Source organism: Acartia tonsa, chromosome 5, assembly GCF_053477335.1.
Source record: "Acartia tonsa isolate MP-2025a chromosome 5, ASM5347733v1, whole genome shotgun sequence".
In the NCBI taxonomy this organism is placed as follows: domain Eukaryota; kingdom Metazoa; phylum Arthropoda; class Copepoda; order Calanoida; family Acartiidae; genus Acartia; species Acartia tonsa.
In genome coordinates, this window is record NC_137264.1 from 20,129,465 (window position 1) to 20,153,224 (window position 23,760).

Here is a 23,760-nt window from a genome sequence, read left to right on the forward strand (position 1 = left end):
GGGAGTGTGATGTCACACGGTCAAATTTCTCCTTTGTTTCGCCCTGCCCAAACTTGAAAATCTCACGGTGCAAAAAAATTTCGAAAACAAAGATTATTTTCAAGATTTGTTTAACATTTAAAAGCCGTGGAATTTCCGTACAATTCTTACTCGTACAAGTACTCTTAGCTTTGACAAATTATATTTACGAAGTCTTACTCGACAAACATACACACTCACACACACACATGCATATATATGATTTCTATAAGAGTGTTAACTGAATATTTGGATAAAATGACAGGGTAGAATTTGTCGTAAATTTGGGTTGCTAATATGGACCTCATTTATTGGTGTGTTCGTTCAACAGGTTGTTAGAGACCTGGTATCGTTATTATAGCCAGCTAAGACCATCACTTTATTAGATTACATGAAAATCTGGTGCAACATCCAAGTAATATTATTTCGATTGTAATATTGTACAAGTTGTATAAATCTAGGGGATTTGAATTTTGATTAAAATAAGGAAAAGAAAGGGCACTGCCTACCACTGCCCATTTATATTTCTGTAAACAAACATAGAAAAAATTAAGAAATTAGCTAATTTTTAAACAATCGTTTTTTAAAACAATCTTATAAAAGCTTCTCTAGGAAGGAGAGCCTTATAGCTACACAAATTAGAAAAAAAAAGGTTTTAAATATTTTTATTTAAGCCACTCCAAGATTCCAAATGTAATTTTTTATTGTATTAAAAAAAACGACGATAGGTAGCTTTCCAAATCATTAATTTAGCAGCTTATCAACGTTCAAACTAATACAATCTTATTTATCAGAAAATAATAAGATAAATGAAATCAATTTACTTTAACACTTACATTTAAAGAAACGCCATTGATATAATTTTGTGATAAAATAGACTTTGTTTGACTTAAACATGATTTTTTTTCTATCTAATTTTATTCGTTATTTTATTTGGGCACTAAGTATGAACCAAGTCCAACTTATGGAAAACCAGAAAACCGCCCAAATTTGGCTACTTAATAAAATGGATATAATATAGTCAGCCGCCTTTTATTAGTTTGACTGTTGATTTTTTTACTTTAAGTGATGCGATTGCAGTTTTTCTATAAAAAGTTTTGCTTTATATGATGGAGGCGAGGAATTGTTATATCCATCTTTTTTTTGTAATTTAACTATAGAATTGTGCATTTCCTGTATCTGATTAGTTTGGAAACTTATGTAAGAATAATTGTTTTCGAATCGTATTATAAACAGCTTTCCGCGGATATAAAAGTGATATTGAATCGGTTTCAAATCCTTACTGAAAAAAAAATAACCTTTTATCTTCAAATATTTTGGGATTAAATAATGAATGATAAATTATTTTTCTCCTTAATTTTAAATAAATAAATCTTCATTTCCTAGCTGATAATCATAAGGGTGAAATGGGTGAAGATTAATAAATATGTTAACTTATCCAGAAGTATCCTTAGATGCATAACATTTGGTTATAGGATAAGAAATAAAATAGTTATTTTTTAAATTAAGAATTTCTGATCCACAGAAGCTGCGCCGCTAATTATATGTTAAATTGTTATATCCGTTAGCTATGAAACAAGATATAATAAATGTCCCTTTTCCTCCTTACCTATACCATTTTTTATGAAACATAATAGGTATTGTTGTCTGTAGGCAACCAAATTAACGTGCCAACGTTTCCTCAATATTATCATAATAGCAAAGTTTTTGAAAATAGAAAAAAAGCTAATACAATGGCTGCTTGTTTGATAGTGACAGTAAATTTAACCCTTACAGTTGTAATAGTTTGTGATTTTTAAAGGTTTCAGGGTGCTTTTTGCTAAAAACTAGACTTTTTTTTGCTGATATGACAACACACCAACTAAAATACTCTTAACCAACCAAAAAATATTAATGGATTTATAATTGATCCCTAATTTTAAACCTTATAATTATTTACCCTATTACATAAATCATTATATGTCCTATTTTACATTTAAGCGTCGGTTCGTCTGTCAGTCCGTAACGCTTTCTCAGCTGCTATATAATATAGACGTCTTTTTTATTGGTGATAATTCTCTTGTCAACGAGCATCTAGCATAAAACTTACTTGGTCCGTTTATCTATTATCCTCTAATTTTAAGGGAAATGTGATAATTTTCTTAGATTCTATTAAAGTCAGCTAGATGTCTAAATATGTTCCTATAATATGCCAATCCGACAATTCAGTAAAAAAGTATCTAAACGAGATTTATCATATACTGCTGCCGAGCCCTGTTATTATTATTTACTCGTGATTAAATCTAGCATATAAAAATTGTTAAGACAAGCAGTAATCAGAGCAAATATACTTCACTATGTTCACCCAAAGCACAAGTGGGGTGTAACATCATTTTCGCATAAATCATTTTTTCATATTGAAAAAAATCTAACAATTCTGCAAAGTATTACTAACGCATAAATTGTCCCTTCTTATTCTATGCCATCACATCACAAAATACTAACTTTTTTGGTATTATCCTTTTAGAAATATTTTTCTCAATTTTGAAAATCTTTATACTTCCCCCCCCCCTAGCCTGCCTAGCCGCAGCGCTCGGCCCCCTAGCCTATAACCTAACTTAACCAAATTGTAAAAAAAATGAAAAAAAAAATATAACTAAGAATATAACGCCACTATTTTTGTGCAATTTAATACAGGCATCTTGGCGGAAGCTATTGCACACCTTCATTTCATTTGTCTAGCTTAAACATTTTTATTGACTGACAGACAATTAGCCCTTTTATTGACAGACAGACAATTAAAGCTTATATTGACAAACAGACAATTAATCCTTGTATTGACAGACAGACAATTAGCCCTTGTATTGACAGACAGACAATTAAAGCTTATATTGACAGACAGACAATTATCCTTTGTATTGACAGACAGACTCACTCAAACAGAAATACATTGTCTGATGATGCACCAATGCTTTCTTACTTCATCTGGTGTTCATTCACTTCCGCATATGTGCCATATTATCTATCTACTTAATGGTCTCTAGGGGCATTTTAATGAGCTTTATGAGGGTAAAAGGAGGGGAGGAGGAGATTAGAGATCTTGATTCCTTCTGAAGATCCTATTACCAAAAGCCGCTAAAATAATAGGGAATATAGATATTAGTCCTGTGGTGGTTTTCCCACTAAAAAATATTTTTTCATTTTAAAACTTTTTATTATTAATATTTTAATAAATTGCTTTTAAGATCTTCGCTTTTTATCGATTTTATCGTTCTTGATTCTATAGTTCCTTTTTTTCAAATTATCCGAACACAATTAAAATGTAAATTTTGTGATATTAATTTTCTAGTTGTCTGGGTCTATAAAGAGATTTATTCAGAGTAATGGGTTTAGTACAAAATAATACCATTTTCATTAGAGCAAGTAAGCTGATAGTGAGCATTAAGGCAGGTATAAAATATTTTTATCGTATTGCCAAAATTGTATTCGTGCTTCAAACCGCTACATAACAACTATTTAGATCAAATTATCATTTCAAATAAAGAAATTTATCAGCTCCTCATAATTTTTGAATAAATAAGCAGGTATTTAATGTTATAAAGAGAAAACTGCATTTTGCATTCTTATTGAGGATTTTAAGGGATAAGACAATAGATGATAACGTGATGTACTGCATTACATCATCTGAAGATTGAATATATTGGTTGAAAAGTTTGGACACTGCTCGTTTTAATCAAGCAATCAAGGTTTAAAAAAAGTATCAAAATTTTTAAATGAATGAGAGAAGGTGTTAACAAAACTTTAAGTACCTGATTAATTTCCAGTCCATTGTCTCCTCCTTGCCTTACACATATGCAACTTTGGTCCTTTTGTCTGGACAATGTAGACCATGAAAATTGTAACAATAGACACGGACAGATACTTTGATAATTAGGATACTTTAGTTTTATACCTGAAGCTTTTTTGTTACTTGTGTCACCTATGTTCAACACTAATTCATCTATCTAATTATTCTTTAATATTTATCAATTTTAAGACATCCATTATCCACTGAATGTTTCAGAATGAATTTTTAATCTAAATGTTGTTGTTAGTTTCTATTGCTGTTCTACCCATATATGACAATAAATCTAATAGTTTTTCTAATTTCAGATAGTACAATGGCAGAGAAAAAATGTTTGTGGTGTATACAGCGTTATAGAGAAGGGTGAAAGAGCAATCACTCAAAATTTCTAGATCAGACAGCTTATTACAAAAACTTCCCCTACATTTTTTCCTCATTTCTATCCTTAATCAACTCTTCTACTTATTTTTCTTATAAAGTAAGAGCACATTTATGGCTTAGTTTTATGACTTTTCCTAAAGGCTATCATATACATTGGCGAGTGCTTGTTAAATGAATTTAAACATGATATAGAGAATAAAAAAGATAATTTTTAAATATTTTTTTTAGTATTGCTTTGAATCTGATTTAAATCCGCTAGAATAGAACCGGTTTTAAGTCATACAGAAAAAAAACATTTATCGTTTCACTTTCTACAAATAATAAAATATAAATCATAATAAATTATACCAGCTTTTTTTTATTTTACTGTCCGCGGAAAGATGTATCCAATACGATGCAATAAATAACTATCATTTGTTTTGTTCAGAATCTTTATTCCTTTTACTGCTTTTAGTACAGTGTTACTCTTTATTGTCAATGAATATAGGACATACATATACATAAAAGAAATAAAACTTGGGAAAAACTGTATAAATAAGGATGATAACATCCATATGTTTAAAATCATATTATCATATTTTCAGACGTCTATTTTTAAAAGCAGATGATAAGAAACATGTTTCTCTTTCCAATATACAGTCGGCCGGACATAGTGAGTTATAAAGTAGATGCCTATTTTTTTTATATATTAATCATCACCAACTTTTTTAGTCTTCCATTTTGATAGCAGCCTAGAAATTCACGTTTCCCTATAACAGTTTCTTACAGACAGACGTAGGAACGGAATAATGAATTATAGAGTAGTTTCGCTACTAAAAAAAACTTTTTGTCATATTATTTTTTCAAACTAAGCTTGGTTTTTAAAAAATTGTTGTTTGTTATTTATATTGTGGCAATGTGAATATTTGGGGTTAAGGTTAGGTAAACAAATATCAAATATTGACTCAAAACAAATGAATGTACATACAATGTACAATACATTTTTCTAAACGAAAATTAATGTCCAATATTATTTTATTATTTCAAGTAAGAAATACAACTTTAAAGATTAAAAAAATAAAATGCTAGAATTTTTTGTCTACAAATTTTTTTTTGTTAATGCACGGTTACCGAAATTCCTTTTCTGAGATCCTACCTATGGTGGGGGAGTAAGGAAATTTTCCAATGTGACCTAAATCATTGACTTACACGTAAAACAAGAATAACAACATCCATACTCAAAAAATGAATAAATATGAGAAGGAAGCATTGTCAAAACCTTTTTTGTAAGTAACATCTATTTAGAATATTAGTTTAGCAGTTAATGTAAAAAAATCACTAAATATACCAGTTTTTAATTTTGATAAGGGGAATTTCAAGCTATTTTTAAAATTATCATATAACAACATAGGAAGTTCCATACAGCTCACTATGTTTGAGCTGGGGACATACGGAATGGTGACCTAATTATAGAAAAGCTGCGCAACAATATTACATGCAAAAGTATAATTTGCAAACAACTATAATTATGTTACAATTTGCTAGTTTTCTACTCATGACAATTATACACAAAATATTCACGCAATGCAACTATATATATAATAGGATCGAGTAAGACATATACTTTCTGTACCACTATAATGCAAGGAAGCACGTGGCTATAGAAAACTCGTGGATAATTTTAGCCAATTTTAAATATATGCTATTGACAGCTTAGATTTTAACTGGTCGATCAGTGTGTTAACATAACTCACTGTGCTCGGTTGATCATTTGATAACTTGATTGTTTTAATAGTGTACAAACATATGTTGTGTGGTGTGCCGTTCTGCTATCTGTAACCTCATAATATTTATCATGCTTTCTCACAAATTGACTGTTGAGCACTAATAACCTCTCATTATTTTGCAATTTTGCTTTCTTGGATTTTTCTGAACTCTTTTGTAGGACAACCTTCTCATATACGTGCATAAGATAATTATATAGTAGAGGACAAAAAATAATCATAATTTACATAGAAGGATTAAAAGTAGATTTTTTTAAAAAATGTCTACGTGTTTATATGATAGAAAGCTAAAACTACATCCTATTCTGTAAAGTAGTAAGTTTTTTCGTCTTTAGGAAAGTAACTCGCGCACCGCTGAACCGAACACAGTAATAGTGACTGACTGATTATGACGTAACAAAAAAAAATAGCCAATGAGAGGCCGTTATTGACCAATGGTAAAATCTATAGTGGCCTCTCATTGGCTAATTTTTTTGTTACGTCATAATCAGTCAGATACTATTACTGTGTTCCGCTGAACCGGTATGATTCTCCTTTACATAATTGAAAATGGATGGGGGCGGGTCGACTTCCCTACCTTACCCTTAATGCCTCTAGAGGCTTCGCGGGACTTATCATCTGGTCCTTACATAAAGGGGTATGATGTCAGTCTATCTGTCTGTCTATCAGTCAGTCCCTGAGTACCTAAAGATCTCGCCTCTATACAAATCATATTTTTCTGTTCATAGAATTTTCATCTAGGTTCAGAGCAGTTTTTATTGGTTGGAGTAATAGGTCAACCCTACCAAGAGAAATGACCCCTAGTAATTTGATTTTATTATTATTTAAGATTTTCTATAATACGTACGATACAAGATATTTTATTATGGCTCAGAACCAGTTCTAATCAGTTGGATTATAGTCGATTTCAAAGATACAATGGAATGATCATTTATGCATCTTATTATAGACAGCTTTAAGCGGGTAGTAAAATGAAAAATCATAAAATTAAAACCAATTTTATTAGCTCCAAGAGGCCGAAGGCCTGGTCTAACAAAACTGGTAATAATATTGTGATTTTTGTTTTAGTATTCGTGGCTAATTGTCTGTAATTCGATACGATAGCTTAGAACACTATTCTAATCCAAAGCATAATAATCGGTTTCAAAGCCTTTTGAAAAAATCTTTCTTCCTTGTTCAAATTTAAATAAATGAGTAAAAAATGCGGAAGTAAAATTTCCTAAAGATTTTAATTTAAATAAAACGCAAATGAGCAAAAACTTGAAATCCTTTATTTAAATTTTATATATATACTTATGTTCTTTAAGTATCTTTTTGGTTCACTTTCTTATCATTTTATCTGAAAATTATCTCTTTTTGTTTGTCAACTTTAAAAACTCTTATAAGCAAATATATTATAAAAAAAGTTGTTTTCTTTGTACTCACAAACATTTGATTAACATGATTTTTTATACCTTGAGATAAAATTATTACTTCCCTCGTTTGAAAGATAACAGAGCAACCTTTCCTTAATAAACCTTCTATTGTATGATAGATTATTTGTTGTACATCCCAAATTATGATAAACAAAATCAACCCTTCTGAATACTTAAATTATTGGTAGTTTGGTATTTGCTAGTTTGATCCGATTATTAAAAATATCCAAGTTTTTAGATAATGAGTGAGAGAGCTGTTTGTTTTAAAACTTAGGTTATCAGTATAATTTAATGTTTAATGTCCTTTCCCTCCCTGCAATACATAATCTATAGAGTTGTTGTTTTTCAGGGAAGCATTAATAGGTTCTAAGAGGGTGATAACTAACCTTGCCTTATTCTATATGAGACTCTACGGGCGTAGCCATTAGTATATAAAATCCAACCATGCATATAAGCATTCTTGTTTAAATTCAAATCCTTCCTTTCAGTATTAATCTAGAAAATAAATCTTTAGAAAAGTAAACAGAGTAAACAAAAACAATGTTTTATCAAAACTAACGTATCAAATGTATATTAAAAACAAAGTTTTGATTTTAAACCAATAAAAAAGAAACTTAAATAGTACTAGGATAAAAAAAATCACATTTTTTAAACCATTGCAGACAACTAACTCTTTGACTTCAACCCGACACCTTCGAAGGGCCGTGGCTAATGAGAAAGGGTTAATGTCTCAGGGGTTGCAATAATTGAAACTGTTATTTTCGTTAGTGCAAATTGTTTCATATAAACAAAACCCAAACGCAGTATATACCATAATTGGGATTTTGTCAAGGATTTTGACAATATAAAAGTAAAGCATATGAGGAAGTGATGTTACACCATGTGGTATAAAGATAAGCTAAAGTGGATTTCCTTGTTACAGAGATTAATAGTTACCTACTTTTCTTACTTCGCCCTTTTTTCAATTCAATAATTTTTAGCGGCATAGCTACTCTTTAAATTAGGTATGTTCATCCATTTTACCAAGTAGTGCCATGACTCTTTTTCTTGTTATTTTTGTAGGTTCTTTACAAAAACTTTCCTTTCTTACCCAGAAATAAAAATTTTTTTTCTGTTTGTCATGATACCATGTTTTGAGGTGACATTGCTTTGAAAAATAAATTATTGGCTCAAAAACTTTGGGTACTTTATTGGAGCGTAATTATTTTTTTCCTTCTTGCAGAGTTGAAACTTTACAAACAGTAATTTTAATCTACAAAAGAGATAGTTTTGTTGATTATGATTTAGGTTTTATATCAATTTATTGTTCATTGTCTAATCCCTGAAGATCCCTGCAAAAAATTAAATTCCCAAAAAGTTGAAAATGACTTTATGCTTATAATTTCAGACATGAGTATAAAATGTGTGTGGAGTAAATGCGGTGATGGTTAACAATAATATGGTGGAGTAACCGAGATGCGCATTATATTATGCACAATAGCCCAGGCTCTGGTTATAATATTTACAGGTAAATTATATCATGCACAATATCCTAGGCTCTGGTTTAATATTTACAGGTAAATTATATTATGCACAATAGCCCAGGCTCTGGTTATAATATTTACAGGTAAATTATATCATGCACAATATCCTAGGCTCTGGTTTAATATTTACAGGTAAATTATATTATGCACAATAGCCCAGGCTCTGGTTATAATATTTACAGGTAATTTATATGAAGTGAAATATCCTAGGCTCTGGTTTAATATTTACAGGTAAATTATATTATGCACAATAGCCCAGGCTCTGGTTATAATATTTACAGGTAAATTATATGATGGGAAATATCCTAGGCTCTGGTTTAATATTTACAGGTAAATTATATTATGCACAATATCCCAGGCTCTGGTTTGATATTTACAGGTAAATTATATTATGCACAATATCCTAGGCTCTGGTTTAATACTTACCGGTAAATTATAATATGCACTATATCCCAGGCTCTGGTTATAACATTTACAGGTGAATTATATTATGCACAATATCCTAGGCTCTGGTTATAATATTTACAGGTAAATTATATTATGCACAATATCCTAGGCTCTGGTTATAATATTTACAGGTAAATTATATTATGCACAATATCCTAGGCTCTGGTTATAATATTTACAGGTAAATTATATTATGCACAATACCCTGGGCTCTGGTTATTATAGTATCAGGTAAATTATATTATGCACAATATCTTAGGCTCTGGTTATAATATTTACAGGTAAATTATATTATGCACAATACCCTATGCTCTGGTTATAATATTTACAGGTAAATTATATCAAACACAATAGCCCAGGCTCTGGTTATAATATTTACAGGTAAATTATATTAAACACAATAGCCCAGGCTCTGGTTATAATATTTACAGGTAAATTATATCAAACACAATAGCCCAGGCTCTGATTATAATATTTACAGGTAAATTATATTATACACAATAGCCCAGGCTCTGGTTATAACATTTACAGGTGAATTATATTATACACGATAGCCCACTCTCTAGTTATAATATTTTTACTAGTAGGGTTGGGCCGGATATTTTTTTGGCCGGATACCGGATATCCGGCTGATTTCAAATGCCGGATATCCGGTATCCGACCGGATATCCGGCCAACGCCGGATATCCGGTTATCCAGCCAAATTATCGGATATCCGGCTGGATAACCGGCCAAATTACTACATAAAAAAGTATCAAAAAAGGATATAGTCCCTTTCGTGGCAACGCACCTTAAGGGGCGATTCGTTGTATTTTTAAAATTCCTTTTAATAGGTTATTTTAGGTTAGGTTAGGTTATATTTGGTTAGGTGATTGCCCCGCAGGGTTAGGTGATTGCCCCGCAGGGTTAGGAAAATTGGCCCTGCAAGGTTAGAGTCCCCCGCGAGGGGCTAGAAAAAGGAGGAAAGCTACTGTGAAAATACGAATAATCGCTCCTTAAGGGGCGTTGCCACGAAAGGGACCATACCCGCAAAAAAAATGTCTTCATAAACTGGTGTTTTATATTATACTAGCGGCTGCGTCCCTCGTATCTAGGGATATTAGAAGGGACATGAAAGTGAAGAAAAATAACCTAAAACTTTACAACGACTTTTTTTCATAAAAATTAAACAGCCTAAAACCACCCTGGGACCTATAAGAAGCTTCACACTAAAGGAGAACCATATCGGTTCAGCGTTTAGCGAGATCCTTCGCTACAGACAAAAAAAGCTTACTGCTTTATATAATAGGATAAAATTAAGGTTAAAACTTAAAAATTAAGTAACTATAAAATGATCTTTCTTCTTAGCAAATAAATCTAATTAACTATTAATACCCTCAATCTGTAATATTAACCCCTAACGGTTGGAGGATGGGCGGGGAGGTGGCGTTGAATGCCTGCCTACCCCCCCCCCCCCTCTGTTTTTTTCTATCCCATTTTATGTGTATAAAAGGTAGAGGGCTATAACTGGGATACTTTTGAAATTTGGATATGACACATAACTAAGGGTTGGAATTTTTTTAATACCTCCTTCCTGGCGCGCACAGGATGCCAGCAAATCTGGTAAGGTCATTCAGGTAAAAAGTAAAAATATTTTTTTACTTTAACAAAGCATTTCATGTTATCTAATATTAAAATATCCCATAGTCGTACATCCTCATATATAATATACGTATTCAAGTCGATTTCAGGTTCCAGGTAAAATCCTGCAAGTCCTGAACCTCCAGGTCTCCAGAAATCTCTAAACGGTTCCTGTGACCGCAATTTTTTACTTGAAGATTTCAAATTTTTTATATATCTTCATGGCATATTACAATTTCATAAAATCCGTTGCCGTTTACCTGCCAACCGAAGTATTGCTGCCACCGCCAAAACTTATGTTTTGAGATTTCTAATATAAACAAAAAACATAAAGATAAACATATTCAGAAAAAATTGTTCTTTAAGCTTCAATAATAAGAAAATTACAGCCATTTAAGATTAAAAAAACTGAGATTTTTGTTAAAAAATATAAAAGATTATATAGCCGGATATTCGGCCGGATAGTTTCAATATCCGGTATCCGGCCGGATATTGAAAATGGCCGGATATCCGGCCCAACCCTAATTTTTAGGTAAATTATGTTATGTACAATAGCCCAGGCTCTGGTTATAATATTTACAGGTAAATTATATTTTTTACACAATTGCTCAGGCTCTGGTTATAATATTATCAGGTAAATTATATTACGCACAATGGCCCAGGCTGGTTATAATATTTACAGTTTTAGTGAAATTAAATATTTTTAGCTAAAAGTCATTACTGAATATATGCTGTCATCTTAATATAATATATTATATTTTAGGGCTGATTGAGGTAGAAGGAAAAAGTGTACCTGAACAAAAAGTAAATAAATTGTCAAATAAACATTTAAATACGGAAATACAAGAATTAAATGTTCTTCTTAAAGGTAAGTCATGTTATTGTTGTCGATTGTTAATATGCATTAAAACTTTAGTAAACAAAAAATAATAATAATGCCAATAATATTTATAAGCCTATTATTGAAATTGTCAAAAATTCATCCACAGTGACTTTATATTTGTCATTCAAACAAATGACTGCAGCCCTTTTAAATATGACTAAAAAGTTGTGTGGGCATCTTATAGAAGAGCCGGGGGCGCGCTTACAATTTTCTTGGGAGCGTACCTCTGTGATGAGTTAAGTCTTCCACTCCCAGAACAGAATCAAAGCTTCTTAGAATAGGAAAATATAACTAGTCCATTGACTTACAATAATTTAACATCAAGCAGACAGATATGCATACTTCTATAATTCTTTTAAAGTTTAAAATATCCTTGACTTTTGAAATTTTTATTTCATATTCATAATAAAAAGCAACTTTTTGTTAAGGACCATGGATCCAAGAGTTAAAAGACTATCTAAACTGTATTGAAGAAAAATATGTGCCACAAACCAACCCCACCGACATTTCTAAAGATGACTTGGTTACAAACGACATTGACAATGATAATGCCATTGATGCAAAAGAATTCCTCAGGGAATCATTAAAACTTGCTGAAAGCAAGACTCACAGTCCAAATGGCGATGGGTTTTCTAAACTCCAAAAACGCGATGACGGCTATGGTGCTGGCCATTGCGGAACCTTCGCCATTTTCCCGTTCCTGGCATTTCTGGCGTCCGCTGTGGCGTCCTCCTTGACCGTCATGGCAAATGTGAACACCAACATCAATAACAACAACAACAACAATAATAACAACATGAACATGAACGAGAACATGAATATGAACATGAATTCTAGAAGCTTATCAATCAGAGAGGCTAAAGGTGAACTGGAAGACGACATTCATGCGAAATCCGCCAATGCTAACAATAAAAAGCTCGCGAATTTAGTAAGGTCACAGAGAGAAGCTGATGAAGACCTAAATTTGGCGGGTTTAATGGGGGAAGCTGCTGGAGTTATCTTCCAGAATTCCAAATCTTTTATTCCAGGTAAGTTAATTTAGAATTAGAAGATTAACATACACTAGATATGAACCAGTTCTTAGCAATACAGAAAAATCATGTATAGCATTGTAATACAGACAATTCTCCACGAATATTAAAATAAAATGAGTCTGAGCCTTCGGCCCCTCGGTGCTAACAAAACTGGTTTTAATCCTAAAATATCTTATTTTAATGTCCGAGAAAAGCTGTCTATAATACTATGCGATAAATAACTAATACTTCTCTATAACTCTAGATTGTCCGTCCATCCTAACAACCAGCATTTTCTTTTAATAAGAAAAAATGAAAGTAATTTTACAATACATTATAGATCCTTTAATGAAAAGTTAATTATTTGTTCAAACTAATGTGCTCTAGCTTGCATTTCAAACTTTGCCTGTTAAAACCTTAAAAATATTTATTTCTACTGTAAGATAAAACTTATGGGAATGATTGTTCTTTAAAGAAGTTTTATTATCAGCAAGGATCATACATATGTATAGCAATCCTTTAAATTCTTTAATGTGAGGGTATCAGTAAACTTTTCAAATTTTTATGATTTATGATTTTTTAACTTTTCCAACAAAATCCTTTTATGATTAAAGATATTAGATCAGCTTTGCGAGTAGGGAAGAATATTTAAATAAATATTTAATGTGTAAAAAAGGGGGAGGGCAAAGGATGATATATGAATGTACCACCCTTTTTTTACCCAATTATTTTCATATTATCATTAAGAAATTTGTAACTTATAATGTGTCCAAAAAATTGCCATATGATGTCATAAAAATAAATGAAGGAGATGAGAGGAGAAGTGGGAAAGAAAACCCTTAAAAAGGTGATACATAATCCCTCATTTTTATGACGTCACATGGCTGGTTTTTGAGACACTTTATAAAGTAACTTTTATTTTCATATCATTTTCGTGTTTCTTAGTCCCATAATATTGAGGTCTAGACCATATCTTTTCCAGGGATATAAAGAGATAAGAAAATTGCCGATAAATTGATGTACATTTACAATTATAATGCATAAAACTACCCCTTCTGTAGATTACAATTAGTGGTTGAAACATTTGGAAACTTCATCTTAATGAGTCAACAAATGAAAATTCAATAAAAGCAAACGAATAAGAAAACGTTACTTTATAACTTTCGGGACAAGTGTAATAACAGGCCATTGTCCCCTACTTCCTTCCTGTATCTTTTCCATAATATTGGACATTATACCTATATATTTTAAGATAAATATTTTTAAATTTCAAACAAACAAAAATTACCTTACAAGCTACCAGAGGGGGAATTTGCACATACATTTTCCACTGAAGATTAATGTTTTTTTAAATTAAGTTGTATGTATGTAAAGAAATAATATTTTTTTCTGACCACTCGCTGACCACTTGACCGATTGTTCTTACAAAGATTCTAGGATGCTATTAGACTTTTAATATTTTTAAATTCAAATCTTTAAATTGTTCATGGTGTTTTTCTAACTAATCACCATTAGTTTTTTTTAATGTTGAATCCATTTTTCTATATTCATATAAAAGTGAAAATGATTTATCAAATTTGAAGTGATATGCCAACAATATAATGTGCAAATATGTATCTTTCATAAAGATTTCACATTTAAGAATTTCATTATGCTATAAATTATATCTGTCCCTTCGTCCCTCTGTCTGTCAAAACATTTCTTTAGCTGACACTAAAACTAGATATGTGAAGATTTTTAATACATATAATTATACATTTATAACTATGTATTTTGTCCATAGTATGCAAAGAAATTAAGTGTAGCCTGTATACTTAATAATCGGCGTAAGTGACAGACAATCTGACAGATATCCAGACAAACGGACATACCCTATTGTATAGTGTACGGTGCTCTTAATAGTGCCTGTAAAAAAAGGAAAAATTTTAAAACTTTTCGACGAAATATCCCGAATGACGTCATTTTAGAATAATAGACTGTTCTTATATGATACTTTGGCCATTTTTTATAATTTGTCCTCTTTTTTATAAGCACTTGATAACACAGTTAATTTATTAGGAGCATAGCAACTTTAAATTTGTTTCTTTCAATATATTTGTGTAAGAGAAAGTGAATTAAATATACTGTATCTTGATTGTTTTTTTAATGGTGCATGGATATAAAAAAATTAGATATATGTAGATTGCCACAGATTCTCGAATATGCCATTTACCACACCTGTCCACAATTCGGCTTAAAAATTCTACTGATATGATGACTTTATTTCTATATTATTTCTATTTATTGGTTACTCAAGTAAGATTTGCCATACTCCGTCCAGGATTAAGTAGTTAGGAATAAGCTTTAGTTAGTTAATTTTATCCTATGTTATAAAATAATATTGTTTTTGTTCGTTTAAAACAGAAGATTTCAATAACTACTGAACTAATTGCATCCTCCATTTTAGAGAGGCTTTATATATGGTCTAGGATGGTTTTAGGCTAATAGAATTTTATATTTAAGTCTTGGGATAGTTTTAGGCTATTTTCCTGTTCTTCCCTACCCTTTCTGACATAGAGCCCCTGGATTCTAGGAGCGCAGCTACTAGTTACTGATATTGATATGTCTACATGACGTGAAGCCAATACATATCAAAATCATTTATTATTTTAAAGTAAAAACAACAACAATTAGGATGTTTTCATTCATTTTTCAACAAAATAAGGACTGTTTACAAAATCACTTCAGTTTAAAGAAGGTGTATCAACTTTTTTTTTCATAGCTAGCCGGTTCTTTTAGTAAGTAGTAGATGTAAAATTTTTCATAGAATTCAGATATGCAATCGGTTTTTTTTGTAGACCTCTTATTTTTAAAGTAATTTAAGTTTTTAAAAAAAATAATTAAGTCGGTTTTAAGGTACTAAAACGCAACAAAATAAAAGAAGAAAATGGCCAGTAAGAACAAAAATAGTAAGATCTTTAATTTGACACCTTACTTTTAAAATTCTGTTGAGTAATTATTGAAAAAATCTATTTTTTTAACCTCGGTTTAATAAAAACTTTAGACCTAAATATTTTCTCAAACAGACATAAAAAACATGGGTTCATATATACCTTTAGAATCAGAAAAATATTACGAATCCATTGTAAGCAAAATTGAAAAAAAGTAAAAAAATTAAAAAATTAAAAAATGGCCAATTGTATTTTTTGTTCTGGCAACACTATCGTCTTCCCTTTTTTACCCCCTCTTTACCCCCTCTATACCCCCTTCCCATTTTTATACTCAATTGAAGAGTTAAGACGTTGCCTGTACGGTTGTAGTTTAAATGGTAGGTCCGGAATATCTCAAATTTGGCGAACTTAAAACTTTGCAACGCCTTAATAGAAATTAATTTTTTCTATTTAGAATATTTACATTCCATATTAAAATGCACTAAAAATCATTAAAATATTTCATTTTGTACAGCAAAAACGTTAATTTGATTTGAAAAATTAGCGATGGTATCGGAGACAACTTCGCAGGAAACTAAATAAAATTCATGTTACACCTCTGATGACTTTAGAGTTTAAGTTTTTAGTAGCGAATTTACTCTATGTTTAACCCTAAACGGTCGGTACCCTTCCGGACGGATGGACAGACGGACGAACGGGCAGTCGGACGGACGGATGGACAGACGGACGGACGGACGCACAGACAGACAGACGGACGGACAGACAGACAGGCGGACATTTCGAATTATAGTGTAGACGGACAGACGGACAGACGGACAGACAGACAGACGGACAGACGGAAGGACAGACGGACGGGCAGACAGACGGACGGACATTTCGAATTATAGAGTAGACGGACAGAGGGACGGAAGGACAGACGGACAGACAGAAGGACGGACAGACGGACGGACAGGCGGACGGACAGACAGACAGACGGACAGACGGACGGACAAGCGGACGGAGAGACGGACGGAAAGACGGACGGACAGGTTGGCGGACAGACGGGCGGACAGACGGGCGGAGAGACGGATGGACAGACGGACAGATAGACGGACGGACAGACGAACAGACGATCAGACGGACAAACGGACAGACGGACGGACAGACGGACAAACAGACGGACGGGCAGACGGACGGACGGACATTTCGAATTATAGAGTAGCTTCGCTACTAAAAACCAGAAGGGGGGAGGTGGCATTTAAGTCTCTCCCCCCCCCCCCCAAATGTTAAGGGGTTATTGAATTATTTTATGAAATAGGGATATGGTTTCATCAAATGAATTTATTAATGATAATAAAACAAGGATGACAACATCCATAAGTAGCGAAGCACAAAAAATCGTAGAGGGGAATGTGTACAAGTAGATTTAAGGTGTATTTTTAAAATGAAGAAAAGATTTTTCGGAGAAAATAAACATGAAACCTTGTTTTATTTTGTACAATGACGACATAAAAGATGCTCATAACATTGGGAAAAATTATTTTGATTCTGATATTCAAAAAAAAGTTTGAAAATTGGACACCAAAGAAATGGGGAAACATATAAAACATATAAAAATAGCCAAAAACCTGCTAAAAGGCAGTCTTACTGCTATGTTTGTTTTCTTAAAACGACAGAATATTTAATTTTGATATCTAGAACTGAAAAAGTTTTGAAAATCGGACAATAAACACCAAAGATATGGAGAAAAATGTGAAAAATATAAAAATAGCCTAAAACCTACAAAAAGGCAGTCGGACCGTCATGGTTGTTATCTTTAATTGACGGGAAATTTAATTTTGATATCTGTAAATGAAAAAATTTTGAAAATCGGACCATAAACACCAAAGATATGGAGAAAAAATAGAAAATTTTTAAAATAGCCTAAAACCTGCTAAAAAGGAGTCCGACTGGCATCCATGTTTTATACTTGATTATACTCCATATTAAAAAGATTGTTGACAAGAAATTTCATCCTTCTATCTTAAACAGGAGCCGAGAAAATCGTTTCCCCTATTCTTTCTCAGATAGACGGACAGACATTTCAAATTATAGAGTAGCTTCGCTACTTACTAATTAGGGGGGCAGCAGTTCTGACACTTTTGCGTAAACAGGGAGCATAGGCTTTATCTTAGGAGTGAGAGGATGGGTTATTAAAAAAAAAAGTTTAGTTTTGGGATGTATTTTCCTTATATTTAAATTTTTTTGATAGGTCTCCAGGTTCAGGTGCTGCAGGCTGGAAGGTCACTTCTGGACAGGTGTAAATGAAAAAAAAAATTGTTTGAAGAGTTAGAGATCAACTTATTAAACCAAATATTCATCTTTTGGGATTTTATGAGCATATATGAAGAAAAGAAAAAAAACAGCCTCCAGGTTCAGGTCCTGCAGGCCTCCAGGTGAATTCTGGACAGGTAAAAACTAAAAATTTTTAATTTTGAAGTTAGAACAAAACTCATTAAACAATAGTTGCTACTTTATGGATGGTATGAACTAATTTGATGAAAAATTTGAAATCAGGCTCCAGGTTCAGGTAGTGCAGGCCTCCAGGTAAAAACTGAAAAATTTGAGTTTTAAAGTTAGAGCATAAGTTTTTTAACAAAAGTTGGATAGTAATAACTCATAGTAATAACTCATGTGAAGAAAAATTTGAAATCGGGCTTCAGGTTCAGGTACTGCAGGCCTCCAGGTGGATCCTGGACAGGTATAAACTTAAAATTTTTACTTTTGAAGTTAGAACAAAACAAACTTAACAAAAGTTGCTACTTTATGGACAGTATTTACTTGTTTTTACTTTTAAAGTTAGAGCATAACTTCTTAAACAAAAGTTACTTTATGGATAATAGGTATTAACTCATTTGAAGAAAATTTGAAATCAATTACAAATTTTTCTTTAAATTATTTAATACTATACATAAAGTAGTAACTTTTGTTAAATAAGTTTTGTTTAAACTTCAAAGGTATTGTTTTTAGTTTTTACCTGTCCAGAATCCACCTGTGGGCCCACAAGAACCTGGAGCCCGATTTAAAATTCTTCTTCTAATGAGTTAATAATATCCATAAAGTAGCAACTTTTGTTAAATAAGTTATGCTCTAACTTCAAAAGTAAAATTTTTCAGTTTTTACCTGTCCAGAATTCACATGGAGGCCTGCAGTATCTGAACCTAGAGCCTGATTTCAAATTTATCTTCAAATTGGTTAATACTATCCATAAAGTAGCAAATTTTGTTAAATAAGTTATGCTCTAACTTCAAAAGTAAACATTTTTAGTTTTTAACCTGTCCAGGATCCAGCTGGAGGCCTGCAGTACCTGAACCTGGATCCCGATTTCAAATTTATCTTCAAATTGGTTAATCCTTATACTAAAGTAACAGGGTGTTTGTCTGTTTGTCTGTACCTAAGGATCTCGCTAACCACTGAACTGATCGGGTTCTTCTTAAAAGGGTATATTCTCATAGGTCCCGGGAAGGTTTTTAACTATTTTGGGGGAGGGTACCACCACCCTCCCAAGAGAAATCACAAAAAATCGAAATTTTTTTTACATTTCTTAATTTTAGAAAGAGAGTTAAACGCAAATATAAATGTCAAAAGCAACATAGACATATTTTAAATATAAAAAAAAACATTTAAAGTGCTATTAGAGGCCTCTAGGGGCGTAGCCGCTAGTACTATCCATAAAGTAGCAACTTTTGTTAAATAAGTTATTCTCTAACTTTAAAACTGAAAATTTTTTGTTTTACCTGTCCAGGATCCACCTGGAGGCCTGCAGTACCTAAACCTGGAGCCAGATTTCAAACAAATTTTTTTTTCATTTATACCTGTCCAGAAGTGACCTTCCAGCCTGCAGCACCTGAACCTGGAGACCTATCAAAAAAATAGATATAAGGAAAATACACCCCAAAACTAAACTTTTTTTTATTAAATAATCTATCCTCTCAATCCAAAGACAAAGCCTATGCTCCCTGTTTACGCAAAAGTGTCAGAACTGCTGCCCCCCTTAACAAAATTCACCTAGAATTGCCCTCTGGCACATATCTTATAACATAACTCCTCATTTTAACAACAACCAAACATGGAAGCCAACATCCATATAAGCAAAGCTCTTAAATGGTAGGACAAACGAACATTAACACTTGTAGAGTGTCAGAACTTAATAAGCAGAATTTTAAACATAAGTCAATATAAAGTTGTTACACTTTCTAAATTATACCTAATTTTTATAGGAATCAACATGTAAAGTTTGAAATTGATAGGACAATTCTAACCTGTTTAAATTAACCGGAATAGCTAACTGTCCCAGAATAAAATAAACTCACATACAGACGGACAGACCATAATTATAGAAAAGCATTGCTTTTAAAAAAAAATAATATGTATTTACTCACTGACAGTAAAAAACTGATTCGTTTTCCAATATTTTTTACAAAAGCAGAAAAAAAGTTACAATGACAAGCTGACAGACATCTAAATTATAGATAAAATTCGCCAACAATTTCAAGTTCCATATTTCAACTCCATTTATCCCTGCAAACATAATTTACATTGATGCGAATACATTCAAACACATGCGACGCATGTGAATTAATTGATACTTTATCTAAAGTCGCTTGTAATAAAAGATTTAAATATATCTATGTATATAAAATACATTAATATACAGATTTTTATTTTTGTTTAAATTTTAATTATTGGTGGTGTATAAACCACTTTTTTGAACAACGCCCCCATAAAACGTTTCCATGTATAAATTGAAGAAAAGTACATTAAGCTATTAAGTACATCGATAAAGTATTTTTTTTCTTCATAGTATTTAAATTAATTTTTGAAACAAACTTAGAAAAAAAGCTTTTGAGATTTTAATAATCATTAATTAATTCTTAAAAAAAAAAATTAATTTAAATATCTGAAAATTTGCCGTTAGTTCTTAGTTGGTATAAAACAAAATAATTTAGAGTAGCGGGGCTACTCTATTACTATTAATATTACAGAAATTTTACATGAGAATTAAAGTAAATATCATAAGATTAGCACCAGTTTTGTTACCTCAGGCATTCGGAACCTTGTTTTTACTAATTATCCACGGAAAGATGTCTATAATACGATGTGGTAAATTACTCAACAAAATTTATTTAGGATCTACAATTTTGATATACAAGATACAAAATATATTTGTTTTATTTAATGAAAAAAAATATATTTCTTTTATTTCATGAAAAAAATATTTTCTACTTTTCATCCCTTTTGTCCTTGTTAACACAGTATAAACTTTGTACAGCAGAGAAAGAGTGGGCAATGACGATAGTCCCCAAAGTTATTAGGTTGAGTGTTCACACTTTTCAACCACAAATTTTAATCTACAGAAGGGGTTATTCTAAGTATCATCATAGGGCGGGGGATGTATATTAATTTATCGGCCATTGTAGTATCCCTTTAGATCCACTACTGTATACCCCTTCTAATATAATTTGCTTTTGTGTATTGATGAAACAATATGCTGATGTGATAATATGCGGAAATGACCGCACACCGTTTAATTGGTACTTTCCCCCCCAACTTACTTGTTTCACTACGCCTCCCACAGTACAAAACTGTATAAAAAGTCGTCAGAAATTAAGAACTAAAAATCATGAGATATTTGATCATGCAGGTAATGCGTGGACCTACCAGATTCCCCACAACCGCCTGTACAATATAATATGATATTTTCATATAATTCCTTTTATTGTAGTTTATATACTATATTGTAAACTTTTTTTTTCAATTTTGCTTACAATGGATTCGTAATATTTTTCTGATTCTAAAGGTATATATGAACCCATATTTTTTTACTTGTGAAATGATAAAATTGAGTTCAAAGTTTTTATTCTCGTGGGTTTAAAATAATCGATTTTTTCAATAATTACCTGACAGAATTGAAAAAGTAAGGTGTCAAATTAAAGATCTTACTATTTTTGTTCATAATGGCCATTTTCTTTCTTTTTTTTGTTGCATTTTAGTACCTTAAAATCGACTTAATTTTTTTTTTTTTAAACTTAAATTACTTAAAAAATAAGAGGTCTACAAAAAAACCGATTGCATATCTGAATTCTTTGAAAAATTTTACATCTACTACTTACTAAAAGGACCGGCTAGCTATAAAAAAAAAAGTTGATACAACTTCTTTCAAATATTTTCATGATGTCATCGGATTTATTGCAGCGACTCTTTGTATTAATCTATTTTAAATTGGGAAAAATTCTTATCATTATTAAAATTTCAAGGTAGTTAACTTTAGAGATCTTTCTTATTAAGAATACTAATATTCCAAAAAGCACAAAGCATATGCATAATTGTTTAAGGAAACCCCATATTTGAATCAAGTAATAGAATAATTATATTCTTGAAAACTTTGTTCCTATAACTTATAGGCCTCATGGTAATGCTTGTAGAGTTACGGACGTACAAACCTTAAGTGTAGGAAATCTGTTCGCAAATGGAATATCAAGCAGCTTAAAAACTATGCATTAGATAAATACATAATGAATACTTTACTATCAAACTGTACTTGCAAATATGTATCATTTTAGTAACGAAGTTACTTTATGATTCGATTTGTACTTCTGTCCATCTGTTGAAAGCGGTAATGGGGAAAACATAAATTTCTCGGCTGCTATTATAGATAGACAGCTGATTTTCTTATGGACACTATTTCATTTATTAAAAATTTTTGTTGTTTTTATTTTTATAACTAAGAGCTTTGCTTCTTATATATGTTGTCATCCTTGTTCCCTTATTATTTTCATAAGAAATTCAATAATACATATTTATATCTACAATTTCAAAGAGCTAGAGAACTAAAATTAAGTTTAAATTTAATATTCTATTTTTATACTTACATCTTTATCATATGTATAAAAGATTTAACTACACATGAAGCCAGGCACGTGTAATGGATTCATCATGTAGGAAGATGGGGGGGGGGGGGGGGGGGGAAGGTGTAACGAAAACCATGCAGAGGTGTATATTCTACTCAAGATTTATTCTTTTTCCCCTGCTGCAAAATTTTTATTTTTTTCCTCTCCCATTTTTTTCGAGCAAGGAAGGGTGAAAAATGAATATCTTATTTCATATTCTTTTAGCTTTTTTTTCACCAAGGAGTTGAGAAAAATGGAAAAAAATGTTTTCAGTTATCTTAATTTTTACTTCCACCCCCCCCCCTACCCCCACCACATATTTTCTATTTTTTACCCCCCCCCCCTCTCTTTAGCAGGGTTAAATTTGCAGAATATACATCCTGAAACCATGTTAATAACTTTTAAGATTTTATAATCCCCACTAAGTATACCTTATGGTATACTAACATTGTATTAAGAAAATATGTAATTGGACAAAGTGTCTCAAAAATCAGCCATGTGATGTCATATAAATGAGGGAGATGATAGGAGAAGTGGTAAAGAAAACCACTAAAAAATATAAGGATAATCCCTCATTTTTTTGACGTCACATGGCTGATTTTTTAGATACTTTTTCCAATTACAGAAAATATATTTACCGTGTTAGTGTACATATAATCCTAATCCTTTTTTTAAGGTTTCAAGCCAGTATTTCTTCAACGGAAAAAGAAGCGATCCCCCGTTCATGTAGTTCCGCCTATCAGCAAACTAGGCCGACACCTGAACTTGATAACTCCGCCACCGAGACCCGTGGCTCCATCAAACCCGCCTGTCCGCCGCTCACAGAATCGGCGAATTTACCATGAAACGGCGACGCCAGTAAGTAGCACTACTGTGACATCGACAAGTTCACCAAGTCAGTTGGAAGCTACTTCACTACCCAGTAATGAAACTGGTGCGGAATTTTTGCAAGGAATTTGCTGGATTTTTTAAAATAAAAGCCAGTGACGTTCACAGTTTACAATTATTAACATCCCCTAACCAAAAATAAAGGAAC

General features: G+C 31.7%; 2 protein-coding genes across 2 annotated transcripts in view; one reads left to right on the forward strand and one right to left on the reverse strand.

Annotated features, from left to right (window-relative positions):
* The window catches only part of Hel25E (ATP-dependent RNA helicase 25E), a 356,959-nt gene that overhangs the window by 317,725 nt on the left and 15,474 nt on the right, over positions 1 to 23,760 (reverse strand). The gene's annotated exons all lie outside the window — the stretch shown is intronic.
* Positions 8,786 to 23,714, forward strand: LOC145318935 (uncharacterized). Its single transcript, XM_080160652.1, has 4 exons — positions 8,786 to 8,907; positions 11,754 to 11,858; positions 12,302 to 12,901; positions 23,401 to 23,714. The coding sequence occupies exons 1-4, from the start codon at positions 8,856 to 8,858 to the stop codon at positions 23,694 to 23,696; spliced, it is 1,053 nt and encodes a 350-aa protein (XP_080016778.1). The 5' UTR covers positions 8,786 to 8,855; the 3' UTR covers positions 23,697 to 23,714.